We start from the raw sequence: 18,699 nt of genomic DNA, 5'->3' as shown, positions 1-18,699 counted from the left end.
TAGTGATTTGGATGAAGGAATTGCATGCAATATCTCCAAATTTACAGTCAACACTAAGCTGGGTGGCAGTGTGTGCTGTGAGGAGGATAGAGGCTGCAGGATGACTTGGACAGGCTGGCTGAGTAGGCAAATACTTGGCAAATGCAATATAATATGAGTAAATGTGAGGTTTATTCACTTTGGTGGCAAAAACAAGAAAGTAGATTATTATCTGAATGGTGGCAGTTTAGAAAAAGGGGAAGTGCAAAGAGACCTGGGTGTCATGGTAGAACAGTCGCTGAAAGTTGCCATGCAACTACACCAGGTGGTGAGGAAAGCTAATGGCATTCTGGCCTTCATAGCAATAGGATTTGAGTATGGGGTAGGGATGCCTTGCTGCAGTTATACAGGGACTTGGTGAGGCCACACCTGGAGTATTGTGTGCAGTTTTGGTCTCCTAGTTTGAGGAAGGACATTCTTGCTATTAGGTGTCCAGCAAAGGTTCACCAGACTAATTCCTGGGATGGCAGGACTAACATGTGAAAAAAGAGTGGGTCGACTGGGCTTGTACTCACTGGATTTTAGAATAATGAGGGCATCTCATAGAAACATCTAAAATCTTGATGGGATTGGACAGGCTAGATGTCGGAAGAACGTTCCTGTTGTTGGAGATGTCCAGAACTAGGGGTCACAGCCTAAGAATAAGAGGTAAGCCATTCAGCACTGAGAATAGGAAGAACATCTCTCAGAGAGTTGTGAACTTGTGGAATTCTCTTCCACCTAAAGCTGTTGGGGCCAGTTCATTGGATATATTCAGGAGGGAGCTGGAAGTGGCCCTCGCGGCTATAAGGATCAAGGGGAATGGAGAGAAAGCGGGAGTGGGATACTAATTTGCACGATCAGACATGATCATATTAAATGGTGGTGCAGATGCAAAGGGCCGAATGGCCTACTTCTGACCCAATTTTCTATGTTTCTATGACTTAACCTCAGCAGGAAGTTAATGAACATGGTTAAATCATTGTCCTGAGTTTCCAGGTATCCTGGGCAGGATTCTCAGAACCCGCGTTGGGTCGGAGAATCGCCGGGGGGGGGGGGGGGGGGGGGGGCGGCGATTAATGCGATGCTGCTCCGATGATTCTCCGGTGACCGGAGAATTGGCGCCATTGTGCCGGCATGGTTGGCGTGGTGTTAGTCAGGGGCCGTTGAAAGTGCCCCCACCCCCCGGCGATTCTCCCCGCACGATGGGCTGAGTGCCCACCGAGTTAGGCCAGGTCCCGCCGGCACCGTTCTCGTATGGTCGTTACCGGCGGGACCTCGGTGTTCATGTTGCGGGTGGGGCGGCCTGGTTTGGGGGAGGGGGGGAGGGAATCCATTTTCAATTCTAATAGTGAAACAAAATGCCCACTGGGCTTTGTTCTACCAGTTCACAGGCCTGAATGGTCTACTCTCCTGCTCCTAATTCTGTGTAAACAACAAAATGACGAAGAAGCTTGACCTTCATAAGTCAAACTAGTTGTTTTCAGTCAGTACAGTTTCAAGCAGGGAGCTTACTGACGATGTTGGGTCAAGTTGTGGAAGCAAGTCTGTGTTTATGCTGAACATTTCCTTTTTAAAATACTCACTGGTTGATTTAAAATCCAGGCTTGTGCCCAGAAATAATTGTTCATGCTATGCGTCAATAGTCAGAGTATATGCTGAGAAGGAGAGCTGCAAGCTGACCTGTGATGCCCCTCATTTAATCCGCTGACACAAGTTCACTTAAATGATCCATTGGGAAACATTATAGGTTGGAATAGTTTGTAAACATCCAGAAATTATATGCTGTACAAGAGAAATTGAATTAAACCAAAATAGCAAGTGAAAATATGGGAGAAAGTCAACAGCAGATTTTACAATAAATTATTGGTTTATTCAATGAACAAATTTGTGTACTCATATTCAATGCACAAACTGGTATGTTTGTTAAACCAAGTGCATCACACCAGTGGCAATGTATGATCAGAGTCATACATACCAGGGGCTGCTGCAAAAGAGAGAATGCAATAGTTTGCTCCTGGGTTAGTGTTCTACCACAGACAGTGTTTGGCAAACTGCACTCCAAGCAGAATGTCAGGGCTTTCACAAATGCCCTATCCTTAAAGAACCTCAGTTTTCAGTCAATAGCTTTTTGTCTTGTTCTAGGCAACCAATTTTAAAAGGCCTTTGGAATAGGTCACAATGCACAGACCATTTTTCATTAATAATTAACAGCTCGAGGCTTTTTCTGCAGTTAATTATACTTTGTGGACAATGACACTATCACAAAATGTCAGCAACGATATTCAGTCTTTTAACAAATTTTTTGTTGGATATTACAGGATACAATTAGTTAGAAAGGAATCCCACTGCTTGGCAAAAGACAAAACACCCCTCAGATCCTTCTTGTGCTTTTTGTGTCACACTGTAACAACAAAATACTAAAAGGTTAGCCCTTTAGTATTGAAATGCTTCAATTGAGAGTCAGGCAATGAAGCTCTGAGTATATTTATCCAGAACTTAGGGCGAATTGTAGAATTAGCTTTATCCTCAGATGTACACCCGCGCTAAACCCAAGAAAAACCCTCTTCATTCATTTAAAAAATGGAATACAACCTTGGTGTTAAGTTAGTCCTTTTGTTGTGTTACACATTTATGTCCAAATAAGGTGATCATTTTCAGTTTTTTCTCCCAGTAGTCATTGTTTACCAAGTTGCCACGCCAACATTCTTTTGGCTACAGATCATGGAATATCCGGACATTTGTGTGCTAGCACCTTCCTGAGGTAACATTTGTTCTCTGACTGAAGGTCACGAGTAGAATATTGTGGGGTTTATAGGTGTCAACAGCTCTCTGGGAAATCTACCCACAAATAGACCAACATGGAAGTAGAGAATAAAGGCTAACTTCCAAAACATGAGGTTCATCATCTAATCCTAGATTGTATGGCAATTGGTCAATGAATACCATCATCTTAATATGTTCCATTGGGTGCAGCCTTGAACAGAAATGATTTATACAACAAGTGGCCTTAAAAATAAGACAAGGAATTGAACATTGAACCCTTAGATGTTGAACATGGAATTTCTTCCAGTCAAAAGACCTCATGGACTATTTCTGTCCTACACTACTCCCTCCAAGCAGAGTCCCCTCCAGAGATAAGAACCGACTCTGAAGTGCCCAGTGCTTTAAAAGAAAATTACTTTAATTGATTGTTGATAGTGGGAGGAGTCTTTGGATTGGTGAATTCACAAAATGAGGATAAAATCGACAAGGAGGGACAAAGGGTATGGATAAGCCAATTATAATAATTTTACAAACGGCCAAACTTAGATTTTACATGTGGTGAGTGACAGGAGAGACAAACTTTATTTAAGATCATGTACAGTGTAAATTACTTTTGTTTCTTCTGGAAGGTATGAGAAAGTGACGGTTGTTCATTGATCTGGATGTGACACTTCACTCCAGACTTTCAATCCACCACTACATCACGTTCTATTTTGGCCCTTTTGTTACCGAGGTTCTCCAATGTTGTGGAGAGGACTTTCAGGATAGCAGCTAAACCCTTCGGCAGTGCAGTGAAAAGAACTCCTGTCCTGCTTAATAGTTAATCAGGCCTTGTAATATTGTCAATGAATATAACTAAGCAAACAACAAACTTACTCTGAATATTGTTTAGGTGATTAAATTGTTTATAATGACCAGCTATTCTTCCTTCTCTGTGAACTACAGTCTGGAATTCAGTGTGTGCCCTTGTCCAGGGGCCTGTTGAGGAGGGATTCCACCCATCGCAATCAGCTCAAGCAGGAGAAGCTGCAGGGTTGAATGCTTTATGAGGGTCTCTCCTGCCACCACGGGATAAGGCCTGTAAGTGGGCATAAATTGCCAACTTAGTGACCTCAATTTGCCTGCAGGTGGGCGAGATGCCCAGGACATGCCTTGCCACTGATAGCATTTCGGTGGGGAAAGGGGCAAGTGAGGTAGGCGGTGGGCATGGTTCCCACTCGCCTTCAAACCCTCTGCCAGGGGAGAGTTAAATCCAGCCCCATGAAGTAATTAAATCAAACGGCAAAGATGAATTTAAAGGGAAGCAGGATAATCACACAAGGGAGAAAGGAGTAGAGGGTTTTGCTGATGGGCTCTGCTGTGGAGGGGTGGGAGGAGGCTCTTGGAGGCATTAAACACCGGCATAGACCACAAAACTAAAAGCAAAAATATTGCTGCTTCTGAAAATCTGAAATTAAACAGAAAATTCTGGAAAAACTCAGCCGGTCTGGTCGTGCCTGTGGAAAGAGAAAAACAGAGTTTTCTCTTCAGAAGAACAATCATACAGACTTGAATTGTTAACTCTGTTTCTCTCTCTACAGATGCTGCCAGGCGGGCTGAGCTTTCCCACCATTTTCTGTTTTATTACCGGCACGGACCAGTTGGGTCGAAGGCCTGTTTCCCTGCTGAACGTTCCATGTAATATTGGAATCATCACAACACTAAAAAGAACAGTCCAATTTGTTTTCCCTGGTAGTTGTCGATAAAATTTGTCTGTAACAGGTTCTCAGTTGAGATGAATTCCAGCCAATTTCAGTGGTGATGATAATCACTGGTTTACAATGCGTTTTAGTGCTTTGGGCTAGGGTGGGGGAAAGAAAATCAGGGCTCCCATTCTCCATTATTATCTCCTCTTGGAAAGAATACGTTGATGAAGGCAGGATTGAACTTAGCTGAAATGTCCCCCAATCTACAAAGTGGTAGCTGGGGCAAGTAGCTGAGGGCAACCAGCACCCTTAGAACCATGCCCCAGCAACCACCTTCAGTCGGTGGAAAGAAAGATAGGGTGGGGGTTATTGAGGAATCGGCAATGCAAAGTCAATATAGTTTTTCAAAAAAAAAAAAACAGGCGACTTAAATAATGGATTTCCTCCAATTGACTTGGTCTGTATTGTTAATGGGTTCAATTGGGTGGCTGCAATATGTAAAAGATTAGAAACCACAAATGCTACATGTTCAATTCTGCTACATAATATTTTGTACAAAACTTCAGACTTGGTAACAAAAATGAAAAAACAATAAAATAAAGCAAGCATGTGAAGATGCAAAAAAAAAGGAGACTGTACATAGTGTTGTAGTACAGAAATTCAGATCCTTGCTACAAAAAGATAGCTGGACTTTTCACCATTAAAGGAGGAGCAATACCTTCCATATTTTCTCCTCAGTGAGCCTTTATTTCAGAGGCTCAATTTATATATATAAAAAAATCCTTTAACTTACTTTTAAAATGTTCTTATCCCTTTGGAGCAAACTGGAGACAAACAAAAGGCATCATCACATCATCACTGCTTTTGCGTCTCACTAACTCCTTCCAGCACTTAAAAGGCATGAGAGACATGATTGAGTTGTATAAGGAGACGCTATGTCACAAGCAGATGCCAGTCACAGTGAAATGCCTGTACAACATACAGCCGGCCCACTGTAAAGAGGAATAAGCAATGAATAACTGATAGAAGCTCATAAAATGAATACAACTGCTACACAACAGCAATATCCAGAGCATTTTCTGAAAATGTTTTGTGTCAGCTGGATAGAAACAGCTCCTTTCCAAAACTGAAAATTCAGAGGGACAAAGCTTCATTGTGAGCTGTAGCATTTACACAAAAATGTATAAGTCCAAGGTTTTTCCTGTCATCAAACTTGGTGATTCAAAATACCGAAAAATCCTGTTTCGTTGGTATCTTAGAAAGATACATGGCATTTGAAAGCAGAGCCCAAAGTGAGTAAATCCCCATTAATGTGATCCTTCTGGTAGCGGGCAGGGAGTGCCTCATTCTGGAGTTTCTGAATGTGTTCCGATGTGATGCAAGATCAAAATTTTCCCTGTTTCAGTCTGTCAATGTGATAGCAAATCTTCAAGGCTGGTCCCAGCTTTAGTCCCATATACTTCATCACCATATCACTCCGGAGCAACAGCAAAGCCTTCCCATCAATTTCCTGCAATGCAAAGTACAAAACTGTTCAACAATTTGTCAGTGTGATTCAAAACTCAGCACATATTATCCTGCAGCAGTTACCTTCAAGAACATGCACCATAACCTACTCAAGTCTTGGAATAACTTGGTCATTTTATACTTATGAGGTCATTATCCCAGCGATGCACTAAGTGAAGACCATTAAAAATTAGCATCATTTTCTAACCAGTTTTTATTTTGAAGGTTGGGACTAATCCTTCTGAAGTCTATTGGAAAGACCAGGCAGATACTCTTAAATCTCTGAAGAATGATCAAATAACATCAGCCAAAATCTTCCTTGCCCCACCGCTGATGGTGCGAACAGCAGGAAAATCTGGTAACAGTGGTGGGACCGCAGATCCCGCTGCCTGTCAATGGTCGGCCGTTTCCACTGCTGCATCCCACCCACAGTCTATCTGAAATATTCCACACTGAGGCTCTAGGATTTACATCTATGCCTTTGATATGTTCATTGGTACACCATAGCCATGGTAGAACATCATATTTATGGGGCGATGCTGGTGTAATAATCCAGAGGCCCAAGCTCGTGCTCTGTGGATATAGGTTCAAATCCCACTACAACAGCTGGTGGAATTTTGAATTTAATTCATTTTTTAATTTAAAAAAATAAATTTAGAGTACCCAATTATTTTTTTTCCAATTAAGAGGCAATTTAGCATGGCCAATCCACTTACCCTGTACATCTTTGGGTTGTGGGGGCGAAACCCATGCAAACATGGGGAGAAAGTGCAAACTCCAAATGGACAGTGACCCAGAGTCGGGATCAAACCTGGGACCTCGGTGCCGTGAGGCAGCAGTGCTAACCACTGAGCCACCGTGCTGCTGTAAACTTGGCTAATAAGACCCAGAATTTGAAGTCAGTCTCAGAAATAATGAACATGAAACTATCATCGATTGTCGTAAAAACCCATCTGCTTCACTCATAGCCTTTAGGGAAGGAAATCTGCCGTACGTACTTTGTCTGGACTGCATGTGAATCTAGACCTAGAGCAATGTGGTTGACTCTTAACTGTCCTGTGAAATGACCGATAAAGCCAATCAAAGGCAATTAGGGATGAACCACAAATGCTGGCCTTGCCAGAGACACCCGCATCCCATGAAAGAATAAAGGACCATTTATGCTTGTTCATCATTCAATACAACTATTATTTATAACCAGTCTATTGCATGTACAGAATTGAAGAAACCTGGAGAACACTACTGAGTTTTAACTTTGATGCAATCGGACTTATCAGACATGGAAAGCAACGTAATCCGTTGAGTCAGGATTATCACAAGCAATGTTCCCAGGAGGGCTTAACACACTTAGACCATATAGAAAGTTTTTCAGAAGGGAGGTAGATCTAGAATCACTATGAAAAATTAGCCTTCAATGATCTCCAGGCGATACCAAAAGAGCAACTTTTTGGATTTCAAACTTTTGTACGCTTCAGCAGGTTTACTTGCCTAGACGCAAACTTGTTTGGTCAAGTGTTTTTTTTTAAAGAAAGCATTCCACTTTTCACTCATCTGACTACTGACTGAAATGGCACTCCAGTGAAGCAAAGCTTTTTGCTACAAGTTGCTCCCACCTCTAAAATTTGAACCAGGTCGAAGCAAAATGTTTGGATGAAAACTTCAATTTGGATTAGTATTTTTAATAAAGAGAAACATAAGTTAGTTAAAGAAGAAAAAGTAGAAATTAAAATGAAATATATGGGAATCGGAGAAGTGATGAAAGGATTAGGGAGAATTGAAATATAACTTTAAAATCTTTTAAATTAAAATACTACCCGTGTGTGGGTGGGTTTCCTCCGGGTGCTCCGGTTTCCTCCCATAGTCCAATGACATGCAGGTTAGGTGGATTGGCCATTCTTAATTGCCCTTAGTGTTCAAAAAGGTTAGGTGGGGTTACGGGGATAGGGTGGAGTGTGGGGCTTAAGTGGAATGCTCTTTCCAAGGGCAGACTCGATGGGCCGAATGGCCTCCTCCTGCACTGTGAATTGTATGGCAACAAGGCTGTTTCTGTCTTTTGAGTGGCTTCATTATTGTAATATTAGTGTTTATTTGAACATGGCTTGGCTTGAGATGAAAAATTATAAAAGCAGAGACCGTCACTTCCCTGGGCCTTACAGCTAACTACATATACACTAGTCCCCTGGCCCATGGGCACAAGGGCGGCATGGCAGCACAGTGATTAGCACTGTTGCTTCACAGCACCAGGGATTCAGGTTCCATTCCTGTTAGGTCACTATCTGTGCGGACTCTGCATATTCTCCCCGTCTCAGCATGGGTTTCCTCCGGGTGCTCCGGTTTCCTCCCATAAAGCCCCGAAAACCGTGCTTGTTAGGTGAATTGGACATTCTGAATTATCGCTCAGTGTACCCGAACAGGCGCCGGAGGGTGGCGACTAGTGGATGTTCACAGTAGCTTCATTGCAATGTTAATGTAAGCCTACTTGTGACACAAAAAGGTTATTATTATTACTTAAGCCCTGTGCCAATGCAGCGCAATACACATACATGCTTTCGGAACAGGTCTGCGTGAGGGCCCAGAGACTGTGGATCTGCATCACGAACAAACTGCATCACATCCTCCACAGTCCAGCTGGATGGATCCCGGCTGATCAAACGAGGTCGATCTCGTGATCCCATCAACCTGTCAGAACCTAGAGAGATCGCAAAATTATGAGCCATTAGAGTTTGAGACTTTTTCCTCCTGTCAAGAATGCCATCATTTTTGTGGAAGCCACAAGTTTTTACTATAATTAGTTACCTTCGAAGATGCCAATGTCTCATCAATTACATTGTTAAGGTTTGACAATGTCAATTACATTGTTAAGGTTAAGTGAACCAGGTGATGGGTAATAATAGTCTTCAAATACATTAAGGGGACTCCCTGGTGATACCCTTATTTCTTTTACTTTGTGGCAATCATTTTGATACATGGATATTTAATGGATATATACCTACAAGTTGAGCAGAGGAAGTGAGAAAGTTGAAAAATAGCACACTGTGCTACATGAGATTTGGCTTTTAAAAAGTAATTTAGAGTACCCAATTATTTTCTTTTCCCATTACGAGGCAATTTAGCGTGGCAACTCCATCTAACCTGCACATCTTGGGGTTGCGGCGGTGAAACCCACGCAGACACGGGGAGAATGTGCAAACTCCACACGGAATGTGATTCAGGGCTAGGATTCGAACCCGGGTCCTCAGTGGCGCAGTCCCAGTGCTAACCACTGCGCCATATGCCGCCCCTGAGATTTGGCTTTTGAACAGTAGAACTCAGGCTTTCTGGCACTTGAGGGATTCGGTTTGATTGGTTGGCTGGTGGCCAATGAATTGACCAAACGCCGTATTCTGCCTGGTGACAGGAGATGATTAGGTCCTACCCGTTTGGGTTAGTTTTCAGAGAACCCAGGAAAGACAATCGGGTCCTGGACGCCGAGAGAAGTAGCAGTGAGCTGCTGCCTGTCTCTCTCTTTCTCCAGAAATGCTGCCTAACTACTGTTTTCTAAACTCGCAGAGAAGATTTGAGAACTTGATGAATCTGTCAGGAAAACCTTTACTGACTGAAAGTAGACCCGCCATCTGAAGGTCTAGATTGAAGAAAGGTGTTATGGAAGGCACCCATCTGAAAAGAGGCTTTTATCCTTTTTACTTTTGTATTATTTTCTTATTACCCCTCTGTTTTCGTGTCTTGTGTTTGTGCAAAGGGTGGGGTGAATGAAAGGGGGGTGGATGAGGAATTAGATAATAGTTAACCAGTTGTATTTGCTGCATATGTAATTATAGTTATTGTTATTAATAAAAATTAATTGTGTTTAGATTTACAAACCTGGTGACTGTTGTTATTGGGCAGCCAAAGACCAGAAACTTCAGGTATTTTATAAGAATTAATTATTAATTTCAATTGTATTGTGACTCCGGGTCAAGTGGGGGCTGGAATTCACCGAGCACTAGCCCAGCACTTATAAATGGGGGACCGGAACACTTTTGTTTCTTCTTTTTAAAAAATAAATTTAGAGTACCCAATTCTCTTTTTCCAATTAAGGGGCAATTTAGCACGGCCAATCCACCTACCCTGCACATCTTTGGGTTGTGGGGATGAGAATCATGCAGACACGGGGAGAATATGCAAAGTCTACACGGACAGTGACCTGGGCCGGGATCGAACCCGGATCCTCGGTGCCGTGAGGTAGCAGTGTTAACCAGTACACCACTGTGCTACCCCTTGGGACCTGCACACTTTAGTCCTTCTGCGACCTATGGGGTCCAGGAATGCTGCAGTGCATCATTACTCCCAGGAATTACATTTTGAATTAATTTTTAAAGTTTCCTGTTGATGTTTTATTTTAAATACAGTGCCCCGCCAGAGTCCATCACCCTGTCATTTTTTTGTTTAATTTATTGATTATTGTTTTTCTTAAAAGCTTATGAATGTGGGACAGCTGGGACACTGAGTTGAGTGAAAAGAGTGGTGAGATTGAGCAAGTTGAGAAATTCTCTCAATAAAGAAAGGCTCTTGGGCGAGATTCTCCGCAAAGGCCGCATGTCAAGTGTCACACCGACTGACGCGACCAACGCGCAGGTTGGACAACACCAACCCGCGCATGCGCAGTTGCCGTCTTTTCCCTCAGCTGCCCCGCAAGACGTGGCGGCTTGATCTTGCGGGGCGGTGGAGGGAAAAGGGTGGCCCCCTTGGCACGGCCGTGGTACTGCCGTGCCAATCGGGCCCCCAGATGCCCCAAACGGGCATCTGGCGCCCGTTTCACGACGGCAGCGAGTAGGTGTGTTTGCTGCCGTGTTGAAACGGGCGTGAAGGCCCGGCCGCTCGGCCCATCGGCCTCGGAGAATCGGCGCCCGCCGTAAAAAACGGCGAGCGGGGATTCGTGGCGTGGGTCAGGTGTGGGGGGGGGGGGGGGGGGGGGGGAGGGGAGAGAATAGCGGGAGGGCGTGAAAAATGTCGAGAGGCCCTCCCGCTATTCTCCCACCCGGCGTGGGGGGCGGAGAATCGCGCCCGTGTCTTGGTATCAGATTCAGCAACTGACTTAGATCCTGCTAACAGTGAATGCTTCAGAACATGCATGTTGTTGAATATTGATTTCTCTTTTAACATGATCTTTTTGAAATCAACCCTTTGAGCAGGTGAGCACTTCGGAGAATGCATTATTTTTTCAGAGGAAATCAGTTGTATTGGAAACATATTAATGGTCCTTGAGCACCTACCTAAATAAAAAATAACCACATCCTGAAGCACAGTTTTATGGAGATTAGTGCAGCACATACAAAGGATCAAACCCGCATCCATCCTGATGAGGATGGTTCTGCATATTTAAGACCTTTTCAGGAAGTCTGAGAAACACTTTTTACATTACAGATAAAAAATTTTTATCGAAACACAAACCTCACTGTCACTGCTCTTGTAGAAGTCTGCAGAGCAGAAATTTTAATAAGTCTGACATAGAGAAAATGCACATATTACACAATTGACTCTCTCTAAACATCATTGTGACAAGCAAGCCAAGTGGCTCATTTTGATGAATAAAACTGAATAATTTCAACTCTTCCTTAGGATTAGGGAAAAGCCTTCCTTTGTGAAATGTTTGCTCTGCAATTCGATCATGGCTGATATGTTCCTCATTCCCATTCTTCTGCCTTCTTTCCGTAACCCCTGATCCCCTTATTAATCAAGAAATCCCCAGATTTGTGCTCGAGATGCTGTTACCTACAGGGCTAAAGTCCAAGAGCTAGAAGGTGAAATTAGACAGAATAGTTCATTCTTAGAACATAAGAACTAGGAGCAGGAGTCAGCAATGTAGCCCTTCGAGCTTGCTCCATTCAATACGATCATGGCTGATCTCATCATGGCCTCAACTCCACCGCCCTGCCCTTCAACACATTACTAATTAAAAATCTGTTTAACTCTTCCTTAAATTTACTCACTGTCCCAGCATTCACTGCACTCTTGGGTAATGAATTCCACATATTTACAACCCTTTGGGAGAAGCAGTAGCAAACTGTGCAAAGATCATAATTAGTACACTCTACACACTGGTTTTAAATTTGCTACCTCTGTTTTAAATTTGCTACCTCTTATCCTGATTCTATGACCTCTTGTTCTAGAGTACCCCACAAGAGGAAGCATCCGCTCCACATCTCCTTTATCCAAATGTTTTATCACCTTATATACCTCAATTTGATCTCCCCTCATTCTTCTAAACTCTAGAAGGTCATGCATGACTTTCTTTCTAATATAAGGTCAGATGTGTGGATGTTCGCTGATGATTGCACAATGTTCAGCTCCATTCGCGACTCCTCAGACATTGAAGCAGTCCATGCGCAAATGCAGCAAAACCTGGACAATATCCAGGCTTGGGCTGACAAGTGGCAAGTAACATTCACACCACACAAGTGCCAGGCAATGACCATCTCCAATAAGAGAGAAGCAAACAATCGCTGCATGACATTCAATGGCATGACCATCACTGAATCCCCCATTATCAAAATCCTGGGGGTTACCACTGACCAGAAACTGAACTGGACTCGCCATATACCGTATATACCCGCGTAACGTGCGACTTTTGAGCACCTAATTTGAAGCCTAAATTTCAGGGGTCGCATGATGCGCGAGGTACAAAAATCGCGGGTGTGAAATGCTGGCCAAGATAAGTCACATAGCATCCAGTAGTTAATGAAACTGTTATACAGGTATTTATTTTTGAACATAATGATATATGAAACAGGAAAACATTGGTTATTTATTGTCATCGTCATCGTCAAATAAAGCTTGGAATTCTTCTTCATCGAGGCAGTCGTCATACTGATCATCTTCCAGGTCTTCAATATTTTCATCCTCTTCTCCTACATCTTCGAATAAAGCATCATCTTCACTTCCATCCAAAGCATTTGCTATTCCACATTTTTAAAATGCTTTAACGATCAAATCGCCATCTATCCCAGCCCATACCTCTTTAACCCACAAACACAATAGAGCAAAATCCGGAGCCTTCATATTCCCTCCCTTCGTAAATGATTTCTCTCCTTCCATCATCCAGTCATACCATTTCTTTCTCAGATTGTCTTTAAATGGCTTATTGATGGATACGTCAAGTGGCTGAACGACGCTAATCAAGCCAGCTGGAACGATCGCTATATCGGTGTTCGGCTTTCACAACGGCACCCACTCGATGTGACCTAAACATATCCCAAACAAGTAAACTTTTTTGGCGTAGTAAACCACCTGCTCTTGATTCCCAAACTCTCTTCAGCCAAATCATGCCGCCATTATCGTTCATCCAACCTTTTTCATGGACATGGACAATGATACCACTTGGAAATTTTAGCTTGGGCATTAATTTCCGTTTGAAGATGACCATTGGAGGAAGTTTCGTCCCATCTGCCATACACGTTAGTACAACCGTAAAATGTGTCTTTTCATGCCCTGTAGTTTTGATAAAGATACTTTTTTCACCGACTTTATTAACGGTTGAGTTTGATGGCATATCAAAATTCATGGGTGTCTCATCCATGTTTCCAATGCACGATAAATTATAGCTGTTAGCTTTGCGATGTTTGATAACAAATCTATGAAAACTTAACACTTTTTCTTCTAATTCTTTTGGGAGTCTCTGTGCAATTTTTGTTTTTCTTCTTAACACAAAGTCATGTCTTTTCATGAACCGCGTACACCATCCGGGACTTGCAGTAAACTCACGAATGCCCATGTTTCTAGCTTCTCGTAAAGCATAAAGTCTTATTTTATATTTCTTCGCTGATCTTTTCTCCATTTTTGCTAAGGCTCGATTGTGTCACCTGTTAGGTACCGTGACTGTTTATTATCGGGTTTAGTTCCGTGATTAGAAACAGCAAAAAAGCTGTTTCTCATTCGGCAGTTTTAGGCGGAAAGCTTACCTGAGTGTCAGCTGTCATGTCAAAAAAGTGACTCGCATGATACATGAGGTATACTATAAAAGCATGTTTTTGGGCCGAAAATTTAGGGGTCGCATGATATGCGAGATCGAAGGATACGCGAGTATATACGGTAATTACTGTGGTTTTAAGAGCGGGTCAGAGGTTAGGAATCCTGCTGCGAGTAACTCACCACCTGACTCCCCAAATCCTGTCTACCACCTACAATTCAGAAGTGTGATGGAATACTACCCACTTGCCTGGTTGAGTGCAGCTCCAACAACACTCAGGAAGCTCGACGCCATCCAGGACAAAGCAGCCTGCTTGATTCCTACCCCTTCCACAAGCCTCCCTCCACCACCAACGCACAGTAGCAGCAGTGTGTGTACCATCTAGAAGATGCAGTGCAGGAACTCACCTAGGCTCCTTTGGCAGCACCTTCCAAACCCACGGCCACTACCATCTAGAAGTACAAGGGCAGCAGATATCTGAGAACCCCACCACCTGGAGGCTCCCCTCCAAGTCACTCACCATCCTGACTTGGAAATATAATAATAATAACCTTTTATTATCACAAGTATCAAGTTACTGTGAAAAGCCCCTCGTCGCCACATTCCGGCTACTGTTCAATTCATCTGCCATCTCCTCATTTTTCATTATTAACTCCCTAGACTCACCTTCCATAGGACCAATGCACACTTTGTTTACTCTTCTTTTAAAATATAATTAAGCAGGAGCACACAGAGCATTGTGGGACCGTCAATGGCACCCTGGACATCAGGAACCTTGCAATCTGTGAACACAAAAGTGCTACCCCCTACTTCCCAGATGCCCAAGGAGGAAAAGGATGAACATGTTTAGTCTAACAAACAAGGCAGTCAGCTTCTTAACCAAAGCAGGAACTGCAGACTGGCTAATGTTACTGATTTCCCCGAGGTAAACTGGAAGGAAAGGCTAAAGGGAGCTAGAGGCCGAAGTTCAGGCCTGTGGTGGCCTTAAATGCAAGGAGCACTGATTGGCCCACTCTGGCAATTGGCTGCATGTCTTACAACTGAGCGTAAGTCTGTCTAGAGAAATTAAGCTATCCAATGTGCTGTTCAACAACAACAATTAGATTTGAATCATAGAATCATAGAATTTACAGTGCGCAAGGAGGCATTCAGCCCATCAAGTCTGCACCGGCCCTTGGAAAGGGCACTCTACTTAAGCCCACTCCGTCACCCTGTCCCTGTAACCCAGTAACCCCACCTAACCCTTTAGACACTAAGGAGAAATTTATCATGGCCAATCCATCTAACCTGCACATCTTTGGATTCTGGGAGGAAACCGGAGCACCCGGAGGAAACCCACGCAGACACGGGGAGAAAGTGCAAACTCCACTCAGTCATCTGAACCTGGGACCCTGGAACTGTGAGGCAGCAGTGCTAACCATGGTACTGCCCACATTTATATAGTGCCTTTAACGTGGTAAAACATCCAAAGGTACTTCACAGGAACATTAGCAAAACTACAAGCCACATAAAGAGATTTTGAGAGGGGGGGGGGGGGGAAAGAGAGAGAGAGAGAGAGAGAGAGAGAGAGAGAGAGATATTGAGATTAACAATTAAAATCAAGGATGTCCAAGAAGTCAGAACTGAACCATGAGGAGGATAGTAACGGACTTCAAGATGATATATACAGACTGGTAGAATCAAATAATATGTGGCCACTGAAATTTAACTCTGAGAAGTGTGAAGTGGTACATTTGGGTGGGAAGAACGAGGGGAGATAATATAAAATGAGGGGTACAATTCTCAAGAGGATGGAGGAGCTGAGGAATCTGGGAGTTTATGTTAAAAAATCATTAAAACTGACAGAACAAGTTGAGATAGTGGTCAATCAAACAAAGAATCCTGAACTTTATAAATAAGAGGTACAGAGTTTAAAAACAATGTCATTATAAAGCTTTACAAAGCAATGGTTTGGCCACAACTGGAGTCCGATTTTGGATATGACCCTCCAGGAAGAATATGAAGGCATTACAGAGGGCGCAGTAATGATTTACCAGGGTGCTTCCGGAGATGAGGGAATTCAGTTACATTAGTAGATTGGAGAAGCTGGGGTTATTCTCCTTGGAAAAGATTGAAGAGATTTGATAGAAGTGTTTAAAATCATGAGGGGTCTGGACACTGTAAGGGGGAGAAACTGCTCCCATAGGCAGAAAGGACGATTGGTAAAAGAACCAGCGGCTCTTGCTCACAGTGAGTGGTTAGGATCTGGTGCTGCCTGTGGATGTGGTGGAGGCAAATTCAATCATGACTTTAAAAAAAGGGTGCTGGAAAATTACCTGACGAGGAAAAACTTGTCGGGCGGCAATGAAAAGACGGATGAACAGGTCTAACCTCGTCGCTCTCACAGAGAGCCGGCAGGCACAATGGGCTGAATGGCCACTTCAGTCCGACAACCATTCCTGGAGGAGTTCAGATATGTCGGAAGGTTATCGGGCTGGAACAAGCTACAGAGATTGAGAGGGATGGGGACATGGAAAGATTTGAAAACAAGGACGAGAAATTTAAAATCAATCTGTTGCTTAATCAGGAGCCAGAGGCGACAGGAATGAAGGGTGAGCAGGAGGAGGTGTGAGTTCAGACACAGAAAGTAGAATTCTGGGTGACCTCAAGTTTATAGAAGGTGGAATTGGGTGAGCAGTCAGGAATGCGTGGAACTAGTTAGGTTTAAAGGTAACAAAAGTAATGGGTGATTCAAAAGGTCTCCTCATTAAATAATTACTGCTTCAGTTGCATATATTAAGCATTGCCAGAACAAGACTTCTACAAAAAAACAGCTTGATGAGCAGTGTTTTCCAATTTCACTAAGGTGAACCTATTTAGTTGTCAAATTGTCAACTAAACTTTAATACGAACATGGACCTTTAGTATAGATAAGGTGAGATGGACTGGTAAATGTGAACTTGATGAAACAGTCTGCCAAAAGCTAGGTGCAATAAGCAAGCAGAGGAAGGAGCCATGGAAATACTGCAGATGAGCAGGTAGGGCCTTACCGCTTGAACTAAGTTGTCGCAAGTTCCCCCTGTTACATTGTGTTAGGCTTGTTGAGTGGTGCAGAGACCGAAAAGCTCGGAAATCCCTGGAAATCCTACTTGGAGGGCTGGATGAATTTACGGAATTAAGGGCAGAATCCATGGGATCTAACCGGTGTTCCGTCGGGCCTTGGTGTCCGTCCTCCAGTATAAAGGTTTCAGCTGGAAAAATTAGATCAGGCGTCAAAAAATAATATCACTAATACACATGGAACATTATTTCCCTGGGCTAAAACATGATTAGAACAGTTTTCTTTAAAAAAAACAATTAACTTCCCAGTAAATATAGAAACATAGAAAATAGGAGCAGGAGGAGGCCATTCAGCCCTTCGAACCTGCTCCACCATTCATAATGATCATGGCTGATCATCCAACTCAATAGCCTATTCCCACCGTCTTCCATATTCCTTGATCCCCTTCACCCAAGTGCTATATCTAATTGCTTCTTGAAAACATATAATGTTTTGGCTTCAACTACTTTCTGTGGTAGTGAGTTCCACAGGCTCACCACTCTCTGGATGAAGAAACTTCTCCTCATCTCTGTCCTAAATGGTCTATCCCGTATCCTCAGACTGTTCTGGTCACCCTGACCATCGGGAACATCCTTATTGCATCTAACCTGTCGAGTCCTGTTAGAATTTTATAGGTTTCTACGAAATCCCCCCTCATTCTTCTGAACTCCAATGAATACAATCCTAAACAACTCAATCTTTCCTCAAACCTGTCTTGCCATCCCAAGAATGGAAAGTCAGAATAGAACTTACCTTCTGAAGGATGTCGATCAGCTTTTGGTAGTTTAGGTGACAGAGGTGCGCTGAATGGTGGGGAATCTTGTGTGTACCTTTTTGTTCCTCTTCCTGCTCCCTGAGCAGCTCCCTCTGCTGATTCATTTTTACCTTGTGAGAGACAAAGAGCTATTTACTAAAACAATGCAGAGTTGTTCGTATTTGCTCATTTTTCATTTCTGCAAGCTGGATGTCGCCTATCTGAAGGTCTCCCAACCCACAATTTGCTGTTAGCGATCAATCTAGCTTTGTTGCGGCCTCTCTTCTAGGAGATCCTGCTCACTGGGAAGTCTCCTACTCAGCAAGGAAGTTAGGCAACTGACCAAATTCACGCATCTTCTCCCACGCTACAGTATGCTATCCCATCTTTGTTTCCTCTGTTGAGGATGCATGGTGTGCAATTAAGCAATCAAAACCAGGCTTAATCCACGTCGTCATAATATTGAAGGAAAAACATCAAATAACATCTCAAAATATTGAACTTTGAATAAGACCTATGAGTTTTTAACAATGGACATAAAAGTCAAAGATGGCTGAGGAGGCACTGGCTGAGTTGCTGGTGGGTGACACTTAGAGACAATGGAACCCCACCCTGTTTCCAGACCAAGATACTTCTAAGCGCTCAGAAACTAACTGACATCTCTGGTGACTTGGACAGGCTGGCCGAGTGGGAACATACTTTGCAAATGCAATATAATGCGGGTAAATGTGAGGTTCTCCACTTTGGTGGCAAAAACAGGAAGGCAGCGTATCTGAATGGTGGCAGTTTAGGAAAAGGGGTAGTACAATGAGACCTGGATGTCACAGTGAGGCAGTCACTGAAGGTTCGCAGACAGCTGCAACAGGCAGTGAGGAAAGCTAATGGCATACTGGCCATCATAGTTTGCATTTTCTACCCGTGTCTGCGTGGGTTTCCTTCTGGGTGG

At 43.3% G+C, this 18,699-nt stretch overlaps 1 protein-coding gene across 9 annotated transcripts in view; it reads right to left on the bottom strand.

Moving 5' to 3' along the window:
* Positions 1-1,869: 1,869 nt before the first annotated feature.
* Positions 1,870-18,699, bottom strand: part of LOC119965089 (polycomb protein SCMH1-like) — a 331,788-nt gene continuing 314,958 nt past the window's right edge. For all 9 annotated transcript variants that reach the window (XM_038795382.1, XM_038795417.1, XM_038795407.1 and 6 more), the window contains 4 exons: positions 17,753-17,884; positions 16,950-17,150; positions 8,519-8,664; positions 1,870-5,979 (listed from right to left, as the gene is read on the bottom strand). In XM_038795382.1, the coding sequence (XP_038651310.1) occupies positions 5,854-5,979; positions 8,519-8,664; positions 16,950-17,150; positions 17,753-17,884 (605 nt within the window). In that variant the 3' untranslated portion in view covers positions 1,870-5,853. The remainder of the gene's footprint in view (positions 5,980-8,518; positions 8,665-16,949; positions 17,151-17,752; positions 17,885-18,699) is intronic.

The sequence above is a fragment of the Scyliorhinus canicula genome, chromosome 1 (assembly GCF_902713615.1).
Source record: "Scyliorhinus canicula chromosome 1, sScyCan1.1, whole genome shotgun sequence".
Classification (NCBI taxonomy): Eukaryota; Metazoa; Chordata; class Chondrichthyes; order Carcharhiniformes; family Scyliorhinidae; genus Scyliorhinus; species Scyliorhinus canicula.
The sequence above is the reverse complement of the archived record's forward strand: the minus strand, read 5'-3'. Positions and strand labels throughout refer to the sequence as shown.